Source organism: Brachyhypopomus gauderio, chromosome 5 (genome assembly GCF_052324685.1).
Source record: "Brachyhypopomus gauderio isolate BG-103 chromosome 5, BGAUD_0.2, whole genome shotgun sequence".
In the NCBI taxonomy this organism is placed as follows: domain Eukaryota; kingdom Metazoa; phylum Chordata; class Actinopteri; order Gymnotiformes; family Hypopomidae; genus Brachyhypopomus; species Brachyhypopomus gauderio.
The window spans coordinates 12,783,241-12,803,088 of NC_135215.1; the positions used below are offsets into that span (position 1 = coordinate 12,783,241).

The 19,848-nt window shown below is 44.7% G+C and overlaps 1 protein-coding gene across 3 annotated transcripts; it reads right to left on the reverse strand.

Annotated features, from left to right (window-relative positions):
* Window positions 1–33: 33 nt before the first annotated feature.
* On the reverse strand, window positions 34–16,486 carry LOC143514513 (MORC family CW-type zinc finger protein 3). Of its 3 annotated transcripts, XM_077005796.1 has the most exons (18): window positions 16,411–16,486; window positions 16,230–16,273; window positions 16,066–16,138; window positions 15,062–15,194; window positions 13,895–14,116; window positions 12,120–12,266; window positions 11,193–11,352; window positions 10,906–11,034; window positions 10,584–10,703; window positions 10,376–10,479; window positions 9,800–9,952; window positions 8,667–8,786; window positions 7,650–7,727; window positions 7,152–7,194; window positions 2,926–3,074; window positions 1,476–2,178; window positions 1,041–1,294; window positions 34–885 (listed from the first exon to the last, which is right to left on the reverse strand). In XM_077005796.1, the coding sequence occupies exons 2-18, from the start codon at window positions 16,266–16,268 to the stop codon at window positions 642–644; spliced, it is 2,871 nt and encodes a 956-aa protein (XP_076861911.1). In that variant the 5' UTR covers window positions 16,269–16,273; window positions 16,411–16,486; the 3' UTR covers window positions 34–641. The 3 variants fall into 3 exon arrangements, with proteins under 3 accessions (XP_076861911.1, XP_076861910.1, XP_076861912.1); XM_077005795.1 differs by lacking the exon at window positions 16,411–16,486 and having other exon boundaries at window positions 35–885; window positions 16,230–16,404; XM_077005797.1 differs by lacking the exon at window positions 16,411–16,486 and having other exon boundaries at window positions 37–856; window positions 16,230–16,404.
* Between the last annotated feature and the right edge of the window lie 3,362 nt (window positions 16,487–19,848).

Sequence of the window (19,848 nt, forward strand, 5' to 3'; positions counted from 1 at the left end):
TAAACATTAAATACAGTTTCTAATAAAATTTATAGTACACAAACATCTTTTCAATAAACGGGGTATAGTAAATGATACAAACTGATATCATAGACAGCATAAACTATGTTTAAACATTCAGAAAAACAAACTACCGGTATATCATAACAATACTACTGAAATGAAAGCTCACAAACTTTACATTTGTATTTCACCAACTTTCTTACACTTGATCTTTGACCTTTGATCATTGTGTTGCCTTTCCACCAGAATACTGCAAACATAAATGTGTCTAAGCTGAACAGCTACCTTGAAAAACAGAATAAAGGTGCTGCAGAATAAAGGCACTGCTACACCAATGCAATTGGCTCTTACCCTATACATATTGGCTTAGTTTACATGTGTACTGTGGTGCTGAGCCCACTATCAAAAGACATCACATCGGGATAGTAACCTAAATGTAGAATGAAAAGGTTTTTTCATTCTAACTTTATCCCACATACCGCATGCCTGGAGCTGACTAATAAATGGTTCAGATGCTTTCTGTGTTTCCTTTAGTGTGCTCGGCTCAGCTTTAGGAACTGCACTGGGATCAGTGTAATAAGTGTGTTTCATGGCCTGTATGCACGTTACTTTCAGATCCAATTAGCACTGAACTGTAATCAGTAGTCACTGGTCCATATGCTTCCTTCTTGATGAAGCTCGGTTATAAATGCTGTTGTGAGATCAGAGGTTATTAGCGTGGATGATCTGCTGCAGAATGCTGTCCACATCTCCCGTGTCATAGCTGATGCCCTGCATGTCCAAGTTGGGAAGGATGGAGGAGAGAAGAGCCACGACGTTTTGTCGGATGGAGCGCAATCGCTCCAGTGTGATACTGTGTAGAGAAAAGGGCGGAGCAGAAAGCTGAGGGTGGAGTATCATAGAGTGAAGAGTTGTAGAGATGTGTTTATGGATAAATAACGATTAAAGTTCTCAAGGATGGAAAGAAATTAAAGTGAGATGACTTATATTAAGAGAGAATTATGCAGTTATGGTATTTTTAGAGTATGTATACATACCTTTCATGAGTATTAGAGGGGGTGCTGGTGCTTTGATCTCTCCTCTCTGCTTGTTTCACTTCATTTAGGAGCTGTTCTCTCTCTCTTTTCAATTTATTCAGCTCTGCAGAGAGAGCCTGGTTTTGGCTCTGTAGTTTGGCCAGTGTCTTACTACAGTGTAGGTCATCTGTAGAGCTTACTGGTACCCCCTGCTGGACTGGAGGATAGGTGTTTATCTTTGAAGGACTTTGGTGGTCTGACTGAAGTTCCGACTTCTAACAAAGACAGAAATAAATAATGTTGATATACCATAAGAATTTGCATTTCAAGTCAGTGTTGACGCGCTGATCTAATCTTTTTGCATAACGTTTCAGAATGTCTGGAAATGTGAACACAGCATTTGAGTGAGTGCAGAGTAAATTCAGTATTTGACATACAAAGGCATTCAGTTCTCACCTTGGTTGCCATAGAAGCATTTGCCAAGGTTTCAGTGCCTGAATCTTTACAGGCATTAGGGTGTGCTGTCAGGGTGTGAGTATTGTGAGCGGAGGGCTCCAGACCCACGCCCTCTGTGGTCACCCCCTCCCAGCCCTGCACCTCCCCTTCCACCAGCGGGGCCGTGTCCATAGTCGGGTCTTGGAGGCTGAGGAGTCTCCGCAGACGTTTTGCCTCCCTTTCCAGCTGAGCCAGCTTCCCGGCGAGCGCTGGCCGATCCACGCCCTCCACCGGGAGCGGGGACACCGGCTGTCTGCTGGTTCGGCTGAGGGGAGGCACCACCACTGTTTGAGCTGGGGAGAGGGGGTGGGGCCGAGCCGTGGAGGGCTGTGGGACGAGCGGGTGAGGCCAGCCCGGCGCACCGGTGGCGGCTCGCGGATGTTCTTTAATCTGAGGCTCTAGTGCAGTCCAGTGTGGGTCTGCAGGACCCTGGCTCACAGGAAGACCTGAACTCTCAGGAGATTCTGTTGTGTTTTGAATTCTGTCTTCCTGATTCACCACACTTGAGGCCTGGTCTTTGCTACTGCTCGTCTCCAGGGTTTCCGGAGTTTTCTCTGTTGTTGCTGCTGTTCTTTCCTTTTCAGTGGGGAGGTCTGTGGCCTCGGAGCATTTTGGAGATTTGTTGCCTGCTTCATTTCTTTTCCATGGTGCTTTTCTTTTGTTGCTGATTGAGAAAGTAAATATTAGAATCATCGAGTGTCACAGTACAGCCTTAAATCCTTCCCTTCAGACGTGTGTAGATGTAGTCTGTGTCTATATATGTACTTCATGTGGGTGTGGATGTTTGTGTATGTGTTCACCCGTTTCGTTAGTCCAATGTGCTACACACGGTGCTCAATGTGTGTTAAGTATATTTTATGTGCGTTAGTCTTGTCCCGTGCTCGTCTTTGTGAGTCCAATACTTGTTCTATGTTCAATGTCAGCGTTACGCTGTGGTATAAACTATAATAAACGACGTGTTTTTCTGTATACCCATCTCTGCCTCCTGCCTCACCTTGCCCGTTACATCAAATTAAATTTGTAAATTATTATTGTGATGAATCTGTTAGGCCTATTGATTGAGTATAAACTGTGATGGAACAGATTGTACCGTAATTGTATCTGGAAACTTTGATGGAACAGACTGTACTGTAATTGTAGCTACAAACTGGGATGGAACAGACTGAACTGCAATTGTAGCTGTAAAAATGGGATGGAACACACGGTACTGTAATTGTACATGTAAAATGCGATGGCACAGACTGCACTGTAATTGTAGCTGAAAACTGGGATTGAACAGACTGTTCTGTAATTGTAGCTATAAACTGGGATGGAACAGACTGAACTGTAACTGTAGCTGTAAAAATGGGATGGAACAGGCTGTTTTGTAATTGCAGCTGTAAACGGGTTTATAGATGTGTAGTTTTCTGACCCGTGTGATCGTGGCAGCTCCGGCGTAGGTGGCGTGGAGTCGATATTCTTGTCCTCAGCGTCTTTGTCCATCATAACAGCAGGGTCGTTCAGTCCGATTTCTGTAGGGGACTCAGGTGTCTCACTGCCTCCTGAATGAGTTTTACCTCCCTTAAATACACACACATTGCATACACTAAATATGTACCACTTTGAAACTGACTTCAGTGGGGTCATGAAACTAGATTTCTTTTTATCCTTGTCTATTAGGCATTTTAGTGCTACTGGACAGAGCATTAATGACACATCTGTTTGCATTGTCAGTTGTTTCCATGGCAGCAATGAAACGAGGAAAGAAACAGAACTGATCTACATTCTTGGAACTCTAGAACCCATGAAATGGATGTTAAGATTTAGACGTCTACTAATTCAGAAACACTTTAAAGGACCTCAGTCCAAAAAATGCTCAGTTTCTCCGGAAACCTTGTATACTTTCTTACTATTTTGAATATCTGTATATTTCTACTACAGTATGCTGTAGTTACTTACCTGGAATCTTCTATGGACTGACACACACACACAACCTTTCTTTCTCATAATCCGTTTTCTCTAGTCTGAGGTCTGAGGTGAGTTTTACACAATCTGGATGTACTTTGAGCTAATGTGAGTCTGTAGATTTACGTTAAGAGAAGCAGTGAGGCCAGCAGAAACAGAAGCTGAGGCTACCAGCATAAAAAGAAACAGGAAAAACAAACAAACAAAAACCCAAAACCAACTTCTGGTGTGATTGTCTGTCAGTGCGTGAGACACAGAAATCCTGTGCATTCATTAATATGCAGATATATGTGCAAGGACATTGAGAATATATCTATGAACATGTATAAGGTACAGTATGTGTTCAAGCAACAACAGTCACACTGGTAAAACATTTGTAGAGTATTAAGATGCACAACATACAAACCAGTTGCCACAAATGATTGATTATGTAAACAGTATAGATGAAGGACTAATATCCCACAGAGTGCCACAATTTCTCTGTGTTTTACCCACAAACCATGCACAGACCTAGACACAGCCTGTGGTTATCATCACTTAACTCATTGTTTTTTGGATTTCCTTTTCTAGAAATCTACAGACACTGTAGACTTCCTCTTTCTGCAGAGAAAGAGACCCCAGGAAATCGTGTGCATGTGTGACGAGGTGGCAGGCCACATGTGTGTGTGTGTGTGTGTGTGTGTGTGTGTGTGTGTGTGTGTGTGTGTGTGTGTGAGAGACGAGGTGGCAGGTCACCGGTGTGTGTGTGTGTGACGAGGTGGCAGGTCACAGATGTGTGTGTGTGTGATAAGGTGTCAGGTCACAGGTGTGTGTGTGTGAGACGAGGTGGCAGGTCACCGGTGTGTGTGTGTGTGTGACGAGGTGGCAGGTCACAGATGTGTGTGTGTGTGATAAGGTGTCAGGTCACAGATGTGTGTGTGTGTGTGAGGATGTTGCAGGTCACAGGTGTGTGTGTGACGAGGTGGCAGGTCACAAATGTGTGTGTGTGTGATAAGGTGTCAGGTCACAGATGTGTGTGTGTGTGTGAGGATGTTGCAGGTCACAGGTGTGTGTGTGTGAGGAGGTGGCAGGTCACAGGTGTGTGTGTGTGAGGAGGTGGCAGGTCACAGGTGTGGGTGTGTGAGGAGGTGGCAGGTCACAGATGTGTGTGTGTGAGGAGGTGGCAGGTCACAGGTGTGTGTGTGTGAGACGAGGTGGCAGGTCACAGGTGTGTGTGTGTGAGGAGGTGGCAGGTCACAGGTGTGTGTGTGTGTGAGGAGGTGGCAGGTCACAGGTGTGTGTGTGATGAGGTGGCAGGTCACAGGTGTGTGTGTGTGAGGAGGTGGCAGGTCACAGGTGTGTGTGTGTGAGGAGGTGGCAGGTCACAGGTGTGTGTGTGTGAGACGAGGTGGCAGGTCACAGGTGTGTGTGTGTGAGGAGGTGGCAGGTCACAGGTGTGTGTGTGTGTGTGAGGAGGTGGCAGGTCACAGGTGTGTGTGTGATGAGGTGGCAGGTCACAGGTGTGTGTGTGTGAGGAGGTGGCAGGTCACAGGTGTGTGTGTGTGAGACGAGGTGGCAGGTCACAGGTGTGTGTGTGTGAGGAGGTGGCAGGTCACAGGTGTGTGTGTGTGACGAGGTTGCAGGTCACAGGTGTGTGTGTGAGGAGGTGGCAGGTCACCGGTGTGTGTGTGTGTGTGTGTGTGTGTGACGAGGTGGCAGGTCACAGATGTGTGTGTGTGTGATAAGGTGTCAGGTCACAGATGTGTGTGTGTGTGTGTGTGTGAGGATGTTGCAGGTCACAGGTGTGTGTGAGGAGGTGGCAGGTCACAGGTGTGTGTGTGTGAGGAGGTGGCAGGTCACAGGTGTGGGTGTGTGAGGAGGTGGCAGGTCACAGATGTGTGTGTGTGTGAGGAGGTGGCAGGTCACAGGTGTGTGTGTGATGAGGTGGCAGGTCACAGATGTGTGTGTGTGTGAGGAGGTGGCAGGTCACAGGTGTGTGTGTGACGAGGTGGCAGGTCACAGGTGTGTGTGTGAGGAGGTGGCAGGTCACAGGTGTGTGTGTGATGAGGTGGCAGGTCACAGATGTGTGTGTGTGTGAGGAGGTGGCAGGTCACAGGTGTGTGTGTGACGAGGTGGCAGGTCACAGGTGTGTGTGTGAGGAGGTGGCAGGTCACAGGTGTGTGTGTGTGTGAGGAGGTGGCAGGTCACAGGTGTGTGTGTGATGAGGTGGCAGGTCACAGATGTGTGTGTGTGTGAGGAGGTGGCAGGTCACAGGTGTGTGTGTGACGAGGTGGCAGGTCACAGGTGTGTGTGTGAGGAGGTGGCAGGTCACAGGTGTGTGCGTGTATGAGGAGGTTGCAGGTCACAGGTGTGTGTGTGTGAGGAGGTGGCAGGTCACAGGTGTGTGTGTGTGAGGAGGTGGCAGGTCACAGGTGTGTGTGTGTGAGGAGGTGGCAGGTCACAGGTGTGTGCGTGTATGAGGAGGTTGCAGGTCACAGGTGTGTGTGTGTGAGGAGGTGGCAGGTCACAGGTGTGTGTGTGTGTGACGAGGTGGCAGGTCACAGATGTGTGTGTGTGTGAGGAGGTGGCAGGTCACAGGTGTGTGTGTGTGTGTGTGTGTGTGTGCGTGTGTGTGTGTGTGAGGAGGTGGCAGGTCACAGGTGTGTGTGTGATGAGGTGGCAGGTCACAGGTGTGTGTGAGGAGGTGGCAGGTCACAGGTGTGTGTGTGTGTGTGAGGAGGTGGCAGGTCACAGGTGTGTGTGTGTGTGTGTGTGTGTGTGTGTGTGTGTGTGTGTGTGTGTGTGTGTGTGTGTGTGTGAGGAGGTGGCAGGTCACAGGTGTGTGTGTGATGAGGTGGCAGGTCACAGGTGTGTGTGTGAGGAGGTGGCAGGTCACAGGTGTGTGTGTGTGTGTGTGTGAGGAGGTGGCAGGTCACAGGTGTGTGTGTGTGATGAGGTGGCAGGTCACAGGTGTGTGTGTGAGGAGGTGGCAGGTCACAGGTGTGGGTGTGTGAGGAGGTGGCAGGTCACAGATGTGTGTGTGTGTGAGGAGGTGGCAGGTCACAGGTGTGTGTGTGATGAGGTGGCAGGTCACAGATGTGTGTGTGTGTGAGGAGGTGGCAGGTCACAGGTGTGTGTGTGACGAGGTGGCAGGTCACAGGTGTGTGTGTGAGGAGGTGGCAGGTCACAGGTGTGTGTGTGTGTGAGGAGGTGGCAGGTCACAGGTGTGTGTGTGATGAGGTGGCAGGTCACAGATGTGTGTGTGTGTGAGGAGGTGGCAGGTCACAGGTGTGTGTGTGACGAGGTGGCAGGTCACAGGTGTGTGTGTGAGGAGGTGGCAGGTCACAGGTGTGTGCGTGTATGAGGAGGTTGCAGGTCACAGGTGTGTGTGTGTGAGGAGGTGGCAGGTCACAGGTGTGTGTGTGTGAGGAGGTGGCAGGTCACAGGTGTGTGTGTGTGAGGAGGTGGCAGGTCACAGGTGTGTGTGTGTGAGGAGGTGGCAGGTCACAGGTGTGTGTGTGTGAGGAGGTGGCAGGTCACAGGTGTGTGTGTGTGAGGAGGTGGCAGGTCACAGGTGTGTGTGTGAGGAGGTGGCAGGTCACAGGTGAGTGAATCTTAAGTGTGTAAGCAAGTCTCGCTTAAGAACATAATCAAAATACCAGTGTTTCAGTACATGCATGTGTGTGTGTGCTTTAGGAGGCTGAATCTCCTCACCTCCCCAGATTTTCCTCTTCTTCTTTTCATCTGGTATTTGTCCCTATGTACACAAGGCAACAGAACACACTTTAATACACAAACCAATGAAGCTACAGGCAAGATCACATAAGCGTGGGGCTCTGGCTTTCATTAGCCCATGTCATCAGATGTACTACCAGTTCTGACAAGGAACTCAGGAGCAGATGAGATGAAATGTCATACTGATATGCGCTTATGTCTATTAATGACTATTGTGACTATTGTATGATAAAAAGGGTTATTTTTAATGGTTCTTTTATCGAAACACAAACACACAGAATACAGTTCTCAGTTCCTCACTCAGTATGTGGCTTAACAGTAACACAAATGCTAGACTCTAACCAGATTTTCTCTCTCTCTCTCTCTCTCTCTCTCTCTCTCTCTCTCCCTCTCTCTCTCACACACACACACACACACACACACACACACACACACACACTCACACACACAGACGTCGGGTGCTGTTGAAAGCGTTACTGTTTTTTGTGTGTTTTCTCATAGCTGCGTGTCAGCTCGTCCATCACCTCCTCCGGTTCCTCTGGCACTAAGCAGCTCCTTTAAGAGATTAGCACAAAGTCAACTGCTTCCACTTCACAGTGTGTAGCTGAGAGTAAACCACATACATCTGATCATAGATCAGTTTATGAGTTCTGTGACTTTCACAGCTTTACAACTACACTATATTGCCAAAAGTATTCGTTCACCTTCCTTGACTCACATATGAGCTTAAGTGACAACCCATTCCTAATCCATAGGGTTCAATATGACGTTGGTCCACCAGCTAGAACAGCTTCAGCTCTTCTGAGAAGGCTGTCCACAAGGTTTAGGAGTGTGTTTATAGGGATCTTTGACCATTGTTCCAGAAGTGCATTTGTGACGCTTTGCATTGCACTTGGTGTGTATTGCTTGGATGCAGTTGCTTGGAAACCCATTCCATGAAGCTCTCTGTGCACTGTTCTGGAGCTAATCTGAAGGCCACATGAAGTTTGGATGTCTGTAGTGATTGACTCTGCACAAAGTTGGTGACCTCTTTGTATTATGCACTTCAGCATCCGCTGACCCCACTCCATCAGTTTATGTGGCCTACCACTCTGTGCTGACAGTTGTCTGTGGAACCTTTAGGAGCGAGGAAATTTCACTCCTGAATTTGTTGACATGGGTGGCATCCTGTCACAGTTCCATGCTGGAATTCACTGAGCTCCTGAAAGCGACCCAATGTTTCACAAATGTTTGTAACAACAGTCTGCATACCTAGGTGCTTAATTTTATACACCTGTGGCCATGAAAATGATTGGAACACTTCATTCCGATAAGTTGGATGGGTGAGCGAGTACTTTTGGCAATATAGTGTATGTAATTTTTGCCACAGCCTATATATTTCCTGGGTGTTTGAGGATATCATCACGAGGAAGTTATGTCAGGAGTTATGTTTTGTGTGAAAGACGGAGGTTTGGCCAGGAGAGGTGGCATGCAGAAGGCCATGTGAACTCTGACCTTAGGCGTGAGACAGGGTGCTGATTACAGGTGAACGGGTCAGGGACGTTCCCTGAAAACAGGTGGGTGGAAATACCCCTCCACTTCATACAGTCCTCACACTGAACCCATGTCACATCCCTTACACAGAGAGGAACCGTTAACATCATTAAAGCTGATATTTTAGGGTGTCTTATCACAAGTGCTTCAGTTAGCCATGCTGACAGCTGCTGTTTCCTTTTCAGTAGATTTAGTGATAAAACACTCACTTCTTTTCCTTTGGCAGATGTGACTGTTTCAGTCACTCTGGCTTTACAGACTAAAGAACTCTGAGGTTTGTTTGTGTGTGTGTGCATGCAAGTGTAGAAGACAGAAAGTGCAAAGAATTTTAATGTGTGAACTCTGTGGTCTAACAGTAAACTTGACTGCTATATTAGTAGACAAGTAGACAAGTTCCGCCTTCTCTGTGTGTTCTCACCAACCAAGAGAAAAACAAAACTGAAATGGACTAAGTTCCTTCTCACTAAGGCACATTTCAGCACTCTTAATTGCAAAAACAGTAGGCATTTTGGGAGTGGGTCTTGGGGAGTAGGAGTTGGGGAGCGGGTCTTTGGGAGGTCTTGGGGAGTGGATGTTGGGGTGGTCTTGGGACCACGCTCACAGGGAGGTCTTGGGGAGCGGGTGTTGGGGAGTGGATTTTGGGTGCGGGTCTTGGGGAGGTCTTGGGGAGCGGGTCTTTGGGAGTGGGTCTTGGGGAGCGGGTGTTGGGTAGTGGGTCTTTGGGAGGTCTTGGGGAGCGGGTGTTGGGGAGCGGGTCTTTTGGGAGGTCTTGGGGAGCGGGTGTTGGGTAGTGGGTCTTGGGGAGCGGGTGTTGGGTAGTGGGTCTTTGGAAGGTGTTGGGGAGCGGGTGTTGGGTAGTGGGTCTTTGGGGGGTCTTGGGGAGCGAGTGTTGGGTAGTGGGTCTTTGGAAGGTGTTAAGGAATGGGTGTTGGGGGATTCAAGGGCTCTGCAGCAGTGGCCAGCGAAGGGACAAAGACTGTTGGAGCTAGCAGGCGTCCCAGCCGGAGTCACACAGTGGTGATTTATTTTGACTCATTAGACATGTGGTGGATGGAAGGTTGTCTGAGACCAACAACACAGACAGTGCAGCTTACACTTTCTCCTCCTCGTCCTCCACATTGTCTTCCTCAGTTTGCCCGTCTGCGTTCTTCCTCTCCAGGGCTCGGAACGCACGCTCCTTCGCCTTCTTTTCCTTTTTCTCCCGCCAGTAGTCGTTCAGTTTCAGTCCGAGTGCAGCTAACGTGAGTCTGACAGAAAGACACTGGCTATGTCAAATGTACTGTAGTCCCATCAGGTGCAGCAGCTGCAGGCTTAACAATATCATTCCTCTACAGCAGGTATCACCAAATGGCGGACCGCGGTCCGGATCCGGACCCGAACGCCGTCCTGTCCGGACCCAATCACATTCCTGATTAACTGGATACGGACCCAAATGCCAAAAATTTTTTAACGGGAGACTATATTTTAAACCGGAGAATTTATTTTTAGACGAGTGTTACGTTCACCACCCATTTGAGTGTTACGTTCGCCCCCCCGCTCAACAACTTTCGTTCGCCACTATTCTTGCACCTGCTGCCCAGATTCCATTGATGAGGTGGAACAGCACAGTTAGTGTCTGGAGTGAACTGGGCTGGAGGATGAGAACTGAGTATGGGGATCATTCATTATACCTGTATTCTTTGGTGTATTCAAAGTCCTGCTTGTTGTGAGCTGGTTTCAGGAAGTTACACTCAACAACTCCAATGACCCCCACTCCTGACCTTTGCCCTGAAGACTGACAGGGAAAGGGAAAAAAACCTTAATAAAAAAATAATAAGTAATGAAAAGTCCATAATTATATTCTGATATTTTCAGAGTGGTTGGTTCTGCATCAGGCACCTTGATCTGACAGCCCACTTTCTCATAGGACTTGATGAGTCTGTTATTGTGGTACATCATAATTCCATAATGATCTTTGTTCTTACGGTTGAACCCAAAGGTAATCTTCACTCGCTCGTTCTGATTTTAGGACAGTTAAGAGAAGCACAAAAAGGAAAAATCTGATACATTTTGACTTGGAAATAAAATGACATTACATACTGCCATAACTGACAGTGCAAAGTAGTGACAAGAACTGAAGCAATGATTTCTAAATATATATTTTACCGGTGTCAGGACTTCATTTGCATATGCTATGAGTGAGAGATCAGTAAAAGGATACAATGAACTGTGGCTTGTAAACATCATTCTCAATCATGGACAGACTCTTGGTCACAAGTTTGGTCTGGACTTTCTTTTGCCTAAGGATGATCTGAATCCTCGGCTTCAGGTACAGAATACTGAGATATGCCTGAGAGGGGAAAAAGAGAGAGAAAGGGAAACACAAAACCTGCATAAAATTTAACTTTTTACACAGCATTCAGTCCTGTTATCTGACCCATCTCCATCTCAATGCTGTCATCGGTTCCTCCTCTTACACCTCTGTCTCGTCTCTCCTCGTTCACTCACACTGAGGGAATAGTCCATTTCAGGAACAATGTGGTCAGTCCTGCGAGGACCGAAGTAGCTCCTCTTCCCTGTCCTCTCCGTCTCCTCTGAGTGGATCTCTGGCAGGCGAATGTCCTCCTTGTCTGTCTCAAAGTCGAACTCCGGCTTCCCGTCCTTGTTCCTGTCAGTAGGACAGGGACAGGACTCAACCACCTGCTTGCTTAGAGACCTTTTTCATTTAATTCTTCCAAAGATGTCTAATGCCTGCTGCTCTGAAAGACTGCCACTTAGCCAGGGTCTTTCCCGGGTGCATGCGGGAAGGAAGGGTGCAGGTCAACACCACCGCTACACACCAAACCAGCAAGAGATCTGTGGGAAACCTGACAGCTGCAGGCTGTGCCCTAGAACTTGACCTCTGTTTCAGGTCACAAAAGTATAAAAACATGAAAAATAACCAAAAAGTAAAAAGTAACAAAAGTAATAATTACATTACTGTAACCAGGAAATGATCTGTTAATAACTTACCTATTAACTCCACACACAATTTTCTATTGTACTTTTTTTGGCAGCCATGTACAGGCTTGATAGAGTAGACATTCATCAATCAATCAGAGCAATATAAATATCTTTAGTTACTCAATACATTTTGTGAACAGATGGCAAAGCACTTTGTAAGTCGCTCTGGATAAGAGCATCTGCTAAATGCCCAAAATGTAAATGTTGCTCTGTAGCTAGGTGTTTACCAACAAACCACTACTTGCATACGTTTCTCTGCCAGACCTATTACTGGTAAACAAAAACCTAAGAATATTCTCCCTTAGAACATTAAATTAGATTAATGAAAAGGGAGAAAAAACATTTTAAAGTGAATTAAAAAATTAACTTAATTTGGCAAACCCAGCAAGTCATAATAGAGTGCATAGTGCCTCCTGTTGAAATGTCACATACCTGCGTATGTTCCAGATGAGGATTTTGGTGCCTTTTTTGCCAGGAATTGAGTCCAGCTGTTCCTGCAGTTCTGATTCTGATTTGAACAGGGAGTGAGTGAGTATAGCCCTAAGACTGGCCTCAGAATCCTCGGTTATGACCAAACTCTGTGAGAACCAAAGTTAAGGAGTCTTGGATAAAGAAAACCTCACATGTCCACACTCATTAATGTTAAATGTCTACTCGGTTCCTCTTGTGACAGGAAAGAAACACTTGAAGACTCTTCTGCATAAGCAAGAGGTGGAACAAACATCTACTATCTATCCATAACACTGGGGCCCTTCACTCAGCTAAAGACTTGCCTTTTCAAAAGGCACTTGACTGACATATGTGTCTCTATATATTATCGCATCCTTCCACATTATACCATTTCATGTTATCTACTATCTTTGTTTGTGGTTGGTTTGTCATTACTTGCTTGTCTCTCTAGATCTGGAGGTCCCCATTTGATATTATTTTGGTAGTTCTTCTCTGATGGTAGTTCTGTTAGTTTGTTTGCTCTTATGGTAGTTCTGATCTAATGGTGGTTTTGCTCCGATGGTAGTTCTGCTCTGATGTTAGTTTTGCTATGATGGTAGTTCTGCTCTGATGGTGGTTCTGTTCTGATGGTAGTTCTACTCTGATGGTGGTTCTGCTCTGATGGTGGTTCTGATCTAATGGTAGTTCTACTCTGATGGTGGTTCTGCTCTGATGGTGGTTCTGATCTAATGGTAGTTCTGCTCTGATGGTGGTTCTGTTCTGATGGTAGTTCTGCTCTGATGTTAGTTTTGCTCTGATGGTAGTTCTGCTCTGATGGTGGTTCTGTTCTGATGGTAGTTCTACTCTGATGGTGGTTCTGTTCTGATGGTAGTTCTACTCTGATGGTGGTTCTGCTGATGGTAGCTCCCCTCTTATGGTAGTTCTGCTCTGATGGTTGTTCTGATCTAATGGTAGTTCTGCTCTGATGGTTGTTCTGATCTAATGGTAGTTCTGCTCTGATGGTAGTTCTGCACTGATGGTAGTTCTGCTCTGAATCTGTACCTGTACCTTCTCTTATTGATGCTCTCACAGTAATGAGGACAGTGTCTCTTGGTATATACCACACTTGGTCATCTGGTCAGTTGTCTGACTTGATTTTATTCCACTGAGTTTTTAATGAAGGCTCTTATGGTCATACTGAGTATTGCTAAGTACATACTGAGTACAATGAGTACACTATTATTTAAATTATAGTTAATCTTGGCAGTGATTGGTCAGTCGGTCCTGTTATTAGCCCCTTCTGAGCTCGACCCTCTGTGTGTAAAAACAGGGTTTTAGCTGTTTTTGGAAATTCCTATACTTCTGTATAGTGTCCTAGCATATGGATTATCACCTCTGTAAATCAGTCTGAATAGGAGTGTCTGCTAAGTGTTGTAACTAAAATGTGGTTCCATATGGGTAAATGTTGGGGAGACCAAAGTAAAAGACTACAGTATATACAGTGCAAATGTCTGTAATTAATAATGTGGTTCCACTTTTTGATACCTAAATACTCTTCACATAGCACATGCGATGACAGAAATAGTTACAATAAGATAGGGTTGCTTACTGTTTTTCCTGAACAGGGTTCAAAAACTATTTTCCTCCTATGTTAGGTACTCATAATATGAGCTTCAGGTTTCCTATTGTAAGCGAAGCACTCACTCTGAACTCAGTAGACAGCAGTGATCTCACATGTGCATGAGAGCCACACAACACAGTGAACTAAATAAAGGATATTGGTCTGTTGGTTGAATGGGGCAATGGGAACTATGACGGCCTGCGCTTTAATGGCCTGCAAGAAGCTCTGTGACAGCATGCCTATGCTTTGACATCCTCCATTCTTAGTGAAGATTAGAGCATCACGACCCAAACGCATGGAACCTGACTTGAAGCCATTCCCGTAGACTCCTATGGCCTGATGACTAGACTTCCCCGATCCTTTATCTGTAAAGCCAAAACTAAAGAAACAGGGTGGGGGAGTAGACAGCTCATTAACATATAACTGAACACCACAGTTAAGGCAATGTATATAATAGTTGTTCAGACACAGAGCTCTGCATCAGCATGCATGAGAAGCAGACGCTGGAATATAACAGCTAAATATATCTGAGTAATTATTAGATGACTAAGTGCATCCTGCTCAGCTCAAAGATTCACAGGAAACAAATACGCATGGTGCCCTTGCAGTGCTGTGGCCACAATGGCCAAAGTACCTGGAAGAGATCAAATGTTCACTACCCTTACCTGATGACCTACCACAGTCAAAATCCTCATCTTCATTGGAATAAGTTACCAAAGTTTACCGTCTTAGAAAGAAATTCATAGGATAGGTGGGAAAACACTTTACGTTAAATGTCAGTTATATTTAATTTGTTAGGGTAAGTTTCTAGTATATTTCATACCTAATTAAATGTTTCTATGTTCCATGAAGGAAAAAAACTTCATGGAACATAGAAACAATAAATCTTTATGGTCATAAATCAAACTGCTTAAACTCCTTCAAGTGAAAATCAAATGCATCATCCTGTTTAAATAATCTGTGTAATTACAATACATGTCCAGGTGGAATTGTGCAACCGTGCACTGCATTACTTCATAGTTTAAAATTAGCAGAAATGCAGTTTATTTATAACAACTTAACAAAAGTTGGTAGAAATGTAAACAAACACAAAAATCTTTCAGAACTTGCAGAACAACATACCAGAACCGACAGGGACTAAGCATAGAATCAGTCCTGCTGGCCTGTGCAGACACGCTCGTCTTCTGCACTACACACTATACATGACATTTAATCTGAATGTTCAGTGTTCACAGAAGCGATGCCCAAAGCAGGACACAGAGGGCCAGTTTGGTCCCCCTTGCTTGTTCCAGGCCTTTTCCCCACTCACCTGTTCCCCACTCACCTGAGCATTTTATGCAGTTTGTTGGGCGTCATCCCACTTCCATTATCTGTGAAGCTGAGACACATCTGCCCCTTCACAGTTACTACATCGATCCAGATCTGCTTAGCTGTGACCCCAGGGTCAGATGCATTGTCTATTATGTAGAAAGGTAACAAATCAATGGACTGCAATTACAACACACGCAGGGAATATGGAAAAACGATCTGGGAAGTTACAGTACTGACAGTTTTATATCAGTTAAATATCTACAGAGACCTGCAGAGAAATATTTGTGGTTTAATAAATAATCCGGCCTAAACTTAGTGATCGGTTAATGTCCACAGTCAGTTTCTAATGTGTAATACAGAGAGACAGAGAGATGGTCTGTTAATTCGCGTAGTATGTTTCATGTGGAAATAACCTCATGCAGTTCATCTACACTAACACTGAACACTTTTATAAGTACTTTTAAAACTGCTAACTGTAGCACACATCGAGCACAGGGAAAGTAGAAATTAGAAATTGGGAAAGCTAGTTGTAGTTGCTTTATAGTGTAGTAGTAGCTTAAAACATGCATCTGGGAAACGTAGCCCTGGATAATCTTTAGATAGTACAGCCAGATGATTTGGTGAAACTGAATCCAGACTATTATCACAGACATGGGAGAAAACAAAAACAGGTAAAGAAATCGTCAACAAGGAAGAACCTACGCACGTGTGTATGTCGAGCATAGGTACTTTATTGTCTACAATAATTCCTTAATTATAGAATATTATATATTACTGCATATACAACCAATCAATAATAATGAAATAAACACAACAATAAATCTGAACCATTAAAACTCGCTTTGGACGGTTCAATGGTCAATAAAACGTGCAACAGGTGCGCTGCTTCTGATAAGTAAATGCTTCTTTCGACATTTTTAATGACTTTTTGCGGAAGTCGATCTACTAACCGAAACACCGAAGCCTTTGGTGGAAATCATTTTCAACTTTATGCAAGTTGCAATCTGAAAATCTTACCTATTAGCTCTGCAACAGCACCGAACGGCCAGGTGTGACTGGTTGAATTGCTGTTCAGGTATGATGGACTCATCTAGGACGAAATAAACACTTTTGCATAACATTGTACATGACAAAGCACTGCAGAAACTTTCACAGTATACTTTTGTGTCAAGAATACGCACAGAGCTCAGACGGATCCCGTGTTCGCTAAGCTTCGCCATTTTTCCTGCAAACAATAGACACGAAAACACGTCACATCAAAATGAAAGCAAACCAAACCAACGGAACGCATGAAACACGTCACCGTAAATTAAAAGTTATTTGGCAAACGCCTTGAATCTTCCTCCTGACGCGAGTTCGCACATTCTAGCAAGGAAATCGTTGGTCTTCCTTCCTCTTTCACTTCTGCGGTAGCCTCACCGCAGTTTTCTGTCGGTGTACGTTAGCAAAATAAAAATACAACAAAAATCACTCTGACGTATTGCTTGATATAGACAGTGAAGCATTGGTTGTTCGTATAGCATGTTTCAGAAAAAAAAACAAAACAAAACTGGTTTTCTCAAATCATTCTCACTGCCTGCAAACGCTTCACAGCTCAGAAATGTTAAACAAGTACAATTCTGTATATAATTCTGTGCATTGAAAATCATACAAGTCTATTTTAGTTTTGGTATATTAGAGACGTGCATGCTGCCTACCACAGTTGTAACTCTAGAATGTTGGTTCACACATTAGCACACAACAGCTTCTCCAAATCTCAGATAGAACTGAGAGATGAGAACTACTGGGTCATTACCAAATCTTCAGTCACAAGTAGGGTACGCCAGCAGTGGCCTTCAAAAGCACACTTTTATATTAGATATATAAGAATGAGAATAAAATAATGGTTCCCTCTCAATGCCTGTGTAGAGTTTCTAGCAACATGCTGGGGAAATTCAACTTTTTTGGTTTAATTGCCAAATCCCCTGCTTATGCAGCTTACATGGTCAAATCAACTTGGGTGGTGAAGTGTGGTGAAGTACCAAAGTAATGCATGGTAGCATCTTGAATAATAAAGCTGAATGAATAGATTGAATGAATTAATCATTCAACATTACTGACAGTCAACCATAAAAAGAATAAAAGCTTATGTTTTAAGTGGTATTAAACCAAGAGTTAATACTGGTAGTATTTGATTGAAGAGGGCAAATACCACATCGTGACCCCAAGAGCACCGGTCACCACTGCAGTTCACAACATACTTCTCTGTGTTGTCACACCTCTTTACCTGAAGTTTAGATACATACACCTGTTGTCAGTCACAGCAGGGATATAAAATGCTTCAGTGCACTATACTACATCGTCTTTAGACCTACTGTGAAATACTGACCAAAATGTGTGGCCAAAATATTTTAGGATATGACACACACCTTGCTTAGGTTTTTTTTGTGACAAGTTGTTGTAGTAAGTGTGATCTATGTTGGTTCCACATATTTCATTTCCTTGAATGGTAATTTGTGTGTTTTAAGAATGCTGACCAGAGCTACTGGGAAAGTTTAGAGTTGTGTATAGAGGGTGTGCAGATGGGCTTGGATTGGCTGCACCTCTCTCATGCATGAACCATGGATCTGAGGTTCATGACTGAGAGCCATGTCGGCCTTTTAGTTCATCAATCAACACCATCAGCTCAGTTGATTCTCTACTATCTGTTTGTCAACATTCTTGTGATCTATCTGTTGACTGAAGCACCGAGAGGCACCTAATGACACTGTTTATGCCCCCATGCCTCACAACATGTCACAGATCAAAAGGTCAACCGAGAGGAACAAGCCTATTTTAGGTGAGGCACTGAGCCTGCCATGGACCACTTCACCTTGTGTTGCCTTGTGTCATTGGTGAAGCTGGGGCCTTAAACCTATCACAACTACAGAAGCCTGTGACCGGCATCCAGAATCTTGTGAGAAATGTATATGGCAGCGCATACCTGCCTAACTGGGGGAGGGGGGACTTGAGGAGAGGAGAGGGTGCCTGTCAGATCCTGGACCCGGATTTCGTCTTGCTATTCCTTTCAGGTTATTCCTCCAGGCCCAAACTTTGATGTCTGCTGGCCCCTTGGGGGAAGGTGCTGTCACGTCCTGTCTGGCATTCAACCAAGCATGAGGCTGTGTGTGTTCGTCCACCCCCATGAGGACCAAACACATCTGTGCCACATCACACATTTCTCTGCTCCCCTTCACCTGAATACTGAGTCCATACACATGCAGCCAATCACACTACACAGCAAGAACCCCAATGTTTAATTAGATCTTACACTGTTCCTTTGTGTGCGGCTGGACTTGCCAAAACACTGTAGATGTTAATCCGTCATTGTTTTTTTTTCTGTGCAGGGCTATATGAACCAACAGGTTTCTACAACCAGTACTCCACATTAACTATTCAAACTAATGCTACACCTGCTTTCTACATACCATTTCAGTTCATTCACTCTACTCTGTTCCTGTGATCTGCATCCTTTTAATCACCTTTCATTGAGCAAATTTTGTTCATTTCATTTAGTTAATAATTTCTGCTGTTGCTCAACTGCTCGTGTCTCATTCCCCCCACGAGCAAAATACATTAGTGTTCCCCAGAAGTACAGTGCACATGCCCAAGCACATATAAAGGAAATATCCTGGAGTCCACTGTGCAAATATTGAAGTAGCATGGTAATCAAACTTTGTCCCTAAAAGAGATGCGATTGAACACAGGAGTACTAAAAAAAGAAAAGGACTAAAGAGGAAATGCTGGGGACAAACCACAAAACCTGCTCCCATGTTTCACGACCACCAGAGTCAGTCCTGCAAATAAAAAACTAAAGCGAGCATGCCTCCACATAAAGAGAGGGGACACTACAGGACACTAATCTGCTGAACAACAACTCAGAACAAACCAAAGGCACCAAACAAAAGGGAGTAGTGATAATGCAACACGGCTGTGGTGTGTGGGACAAGAGAACACTCTGGAAATAACACTCTGGAGCAGCCAATTAGAAACCAGCCTGCATTTAAGAGGAGTGGCCTATTACAGGAGACGTCAGGAGGAAGCTCAGGAAATAAAATGAGTAATTCAGCAATAATAATATGTGACGATGGGTACGGCGGCAAGGACGAGACACAAATCCTTCTTGCCTATACGTCACTATATATTTATTTATACAAATAGCGCTGTTCAGTGCACGGGTAACACTCACACCAAACACAGCAACGTGTAAACATTAGACAACGACGAGCACAGGACACTGCGCGAGCGCACATTAAATAGACAAACCACATTAGCCCCACGTGATTACGAGACGAGTCACAGGTGAGACAGATTATCACAAGACATAACCATAACCACGTAGTTCCACAGACGCAAACGATGCACGTGAACAACGTAAACACATGCCCAAAAGGGAGGGGCCGGGGTCCTCAACGTGACATAATAAATAAAAAAATGATAATAATAATAATAATGATAATAATAAAAATAATAATAATGTAATAATAACAATAATAATAATATAGTAAAACATATTATAATTATTAAACTGAAGGAGACCTAAGACAAAGCCCTTCTCTAAACATTCACTTGAAATGGAAGGTTACCAATGGCAGTAGATAAGCAGTAGATAAGGTGGGAGTCCCTGAAAATGGGAGGAACAGCCTGGAAGCAAAAGAGGTATTTACAATGGACAGGACTGGAGGTTGAAGCGATGTTGCGGGAGAGGCCAAGAATACAACTCACCAGCTGGACTACATCTCTGTGGGCTGGTGCCAGCAGGTCTTCCTCCAGATCAGCATG